Source organism: Jaculus jaculus, chromosome 4 (assembly GCF_020740685.1).
Source record: "Jaculus jaculus isolate mJacJac1 chromosome 4, mJacJac1.mat.Y.cur, whole genome shotgun sequence".
Classification (NCBI taxonomy): Eukaryota; Metazoa; Chordata; class Mammalia; order Rodentia; family Dipodidae; genus Jaculus; species Jaculus jaculus.
The window spans coordinates 118,165,809-118,169,406 of NC_059105.1; the positions used below are offsets into that span (position 1 = coordinate 118,165,809).

The 3,598-nt window shown below is 46.5% G+C and overlaps 1 protein-coding gene across 1 annotated transcript; it reads right to left on the reverse strand.

The window, feature by feature from the left end:
- Positions 1–359: 359 nt before the first annotated feature.
- On the reverse strand, positions 360–1,376 carry LOC101617174 (coiled-coil domain-containing protein 117). Its single transcript, XM_004669759.2, has one exon. The coding sequence runs from the start codon at positions 1,374–1,376 to the stop codon at positions 696–698; it is 681 nt and encodes a 226-aa protein (XP_004669816.2). The 3' UTR covers positions 360–695.
- Positions 1,377–3,598: the final 2,222 nt, after the last annotated feature.

Here is a 3,598-nt window from a genome sequence, read left to right on the forward strand (position 1 = left end):
AACAGTTTCTTAGGATTAATTAAGACACTTCTCCCACAGACAGTTTCAGAGGGGTTACCTCACAATCTCTTAACTATCACTTAAAGTTAACTGAGTTGTAAACATCATTGAACAACTGAACGTATCTATTACCAAAGGGAGACAATACAGCTGATTAATCAATACAGCTATGTTGAACTGACAACTAATATGCAAGTTCTAAGGCCTCTTCTAGTTCATAGCATGAGGCTTAACTAAAGCAACTTCCTCCTTCTCTCCTGCTTCCTTATCATCATGGACAGTCACAACAGCTCAAATTGTCAGCAAAAGCCGTGACTTACTTGTCAGGGTACAGTGGCATTAAGGGGCACGCTTAAACTCAAGAATATTCTCCATGTATATGAATGGCTTAGACAATGTGACAGTTGACTTAGTCACCCATACACATACTGCTTCTATAACTGCCTCTGAAGAGGCTATGATCTACCATTCCTGGAATAAACCTGTTAAAAAAAACCTTACTTTTTCCCTTGACATAAGCTTCCTTGGCAAAAAGTTGAAGTCAATAAATGGCTACCCAAAATTGAGAGTCCCACCCCAAATCACAGGTGGAAAAATTACACCCGTTTCATAAAACTTTCAAGTCCCTATACTCTACTACGCAGGTGGGCTCACTACTGAACAGAGGAGCCTTCTCAACCAGCAGAAACTGGGTTCTAGAGCTCCATGTCTTCTTCGGAGCTAGCAGCTGTCTCCACACTATTGTACGGAGGCACCTCTGTTTGCCGGGGTTCCAAGAACAGTTCAGCTCTCTGCAGGAAGGCAGCGCTGGCAACTGCAGGCTTCCTCTGGCGCTCTCTTCCTCCCACGTAGTTCTTGGCATTGGATGACGGCTTTGGCTTATCAGGGAGAAGTTCAGGAAGAGGTTTCCAGAGGACAAGCTCCATGGAAAGACAGCTCATGGACTCAATCATCTTCTTTGTAAAGCCTCCATCAAACTTCCTCTTCAAGCCTGTTTTCATGGTATCAGAAAGGACAAGACTGGGGAGGTGGTTCACATTTCTGTCAGTTTCAACTTCTTCATCTTCGTCAATTATTCTGTCCTCAATCTCCTGTAGCCTCCTCCGGGCAACTTCACACTGCGCCTCTCCGGTTGTCTGATCCATTTCTTCACAAACAGCATCTAACATCCCAGGTACAGAAAGGCCACTAGGGCATGGATTCACGCCATGACTTTCTACAGTCTGGTGTGTACAGAGAGCCCATTCTGCAGCACGCAGCTCTGCTTCAGTGAGTCGTTTCTTCCTTACTGGACACTCATCATCGTCCGCCTCCCGCTTGTGTTTCTTTCTACAGTGAATGGCAGCACCACGGACACTGAGGTCCAAAGTTGTCATTGTGGGTCAAGGCAGTGGGGCGCTGGATTAGGGAGGACGAGCCGCGGGGGACCCGGGGGTTCTCAGCATCCTTGCCAGCGCTCAGCAGGGACCCGAGGAGGCGGAGGAAGGTGGGAGATGGGGACGCCCGCCCGCCCGCGCTTGGGGGAGGGGGTCGCGGACAGTTCAAGAAGCATTATTATTATTATGGTTCTAAATTATGCGATTCTGAGGCTGTAATTCCTCTCTTCAGTCTGTGAGGCATCCTTCTTTCATAACTGCGGGAAAAGAGCATCCAGCATACTAAGAGACTTTCTGCAGCCCAAATTTCACAATGTCTGTGGAGGAAGGGAAACTTTGACATCAGTGACAGAGGAACCCAAACCTGGAGCCCCTCTCTTCCTTTTCTTTTTTTCCTTTTTTTTTTTTTTAATACAATGCATTCAGTCCAACTTTAATAGTCCCCATATATTTTTAATCTTAATACTGTTCAAACATCCCCATAATCCAAGATCTGAGCCATAATACCAACAAATCTCCCCCCCCCCAAAAAAAAAACCCATAATGGCACAGAATAAACATTCACACTGCAAAAGATGGCATTGGGCATAGCAAAGAAATACTCAAGCAATACGTGATTTAAATAGGGCAAATACCAAACTGTGTAGCTCCAAGTCCAACAACTCTACTTAGTGACAAATTTCCCAGTCTGATAATTCTAACCAGCAACAAGTCTCTAGACTTCCAATTCTACCCCTCCAGCTTGGCTACTCACAGTCCTGGAAAGCATCCAGGGCTGGCAGCTTTCCTTGGCAGCCATCTCGTGGTCCCAGCATCTCCACTGGGTCTCCACTACAACCCACCGTTCATCCTCATAGCCCCATGGGGTTTCCATGCAGACATCCAGCAAACCCGCTTCACACTGCCCATGGCCATTTCCAAAACACAAGACTGTGTTGCAAACTCAATGACCCTCTCTTTCCTGCATTTCTTATACTCCACAAACCAGGTAGGGTGCCAATTTGTTAACCCAGGGGGGAATAAAGCAGACTTTGAAGAACAGTACACTCCTTGCACAGTCAACTCCTTTCAAAAGAGTCTACATTCTTTCTGTCACCCCAGTGCATGTCAACTGGTCCAGTCTCAAAGGTTGTAGTCTCTCAAACAATTTTCAGGTGAATGTGCAGCAGTTTAGGCCCAGAAACTTCATTTTTTTCTGTGCCATATCCCTCTGCTCACACCAGTTCATTTCTATGCAAAGCAATCCTGCACAAGTTCCCAACCAGGCATAACAGCAAGCTTCCCCCACAACCTGCTAGCCCAGTTCAGGCAAAGCTCTTTCTCACCCTCATAAGCCAAACTTCACAGTCCATAGTTCTTACTGCATTCAGGCCTTTCAACTCTGACCAGAATAGTCCATCAAATATGGACACATAATAGGTGTTTGTTCCGTCTGTTGAGTAAGAGTTTTAGCAGGACATAACAGGGTGACAAACAGCTCAAGATGATCATATCGCTCTCGTTTCAGTCAGGACAGTGAGCACATGGTAGTTGTGTGATAAAGCCTTGTTGAGCAGTTAGGGTCAGTGACTCTCAGCACTGGAAGGCATCTCTCAGGCCAAGGTTTCAAATTCTTTCACATTCCTCTTGAAAGTCAGCTCCAAAAAGCCAAAGCCACACAGTCAGGTGTCTAGCAGAAGTCTCACTCCTTGGTACCACTTTACTGTTGGAGTCAGGTTCACATTGCTTGTAGAAATCCCCTGATGAGCGGCTTTGGGAATAAAAGAAGTTTATTTTGACTTACAGACTCGAGGGGGTAGCTCCATGATGGCAGGGAAAAATTACAACATGAGCAGATGGTAGACATCACCCCCTGGCCAACATAAGGTGGACCATAGCAACTGGAGAGTGGGCCCCTTCCTTTTCTTTTCCTTCTTTCTTTTCTTTTGGGTTTCTCAAGGTAGAGTCTAGTACAGGCTGACCTAGAATTCACTATGTAATCTTGGGCTGGCCTTGAACTCACAGCAATCTTCCTACCTCTGCCTCCCAAGTGCTGGGATTAAAGGCATGGGTCACCATGCCCTGCCAGGAGTGCCTTTCTGAATGGGGAAGGGTTTTAGGCAGCCAGATTATAGTAGAGATCTGGGGATCCCAGAGAAGGAAGACCTGGGTGGGACACTGAGAGATCCTCAGGCAATTATGGAGTACAGCCCACTGCCTCAGTGTCCCCAAAGCCCATGAGG

Coding starts and splice junctions, on each gene's coding strand:
- LOC101617174 (XM_004669759.2), bottom strand. CDS start 1,376: ATGACAACTTTGGACCTCAGTGTCCGTGGTGCTGCCATTCACTGTAGA.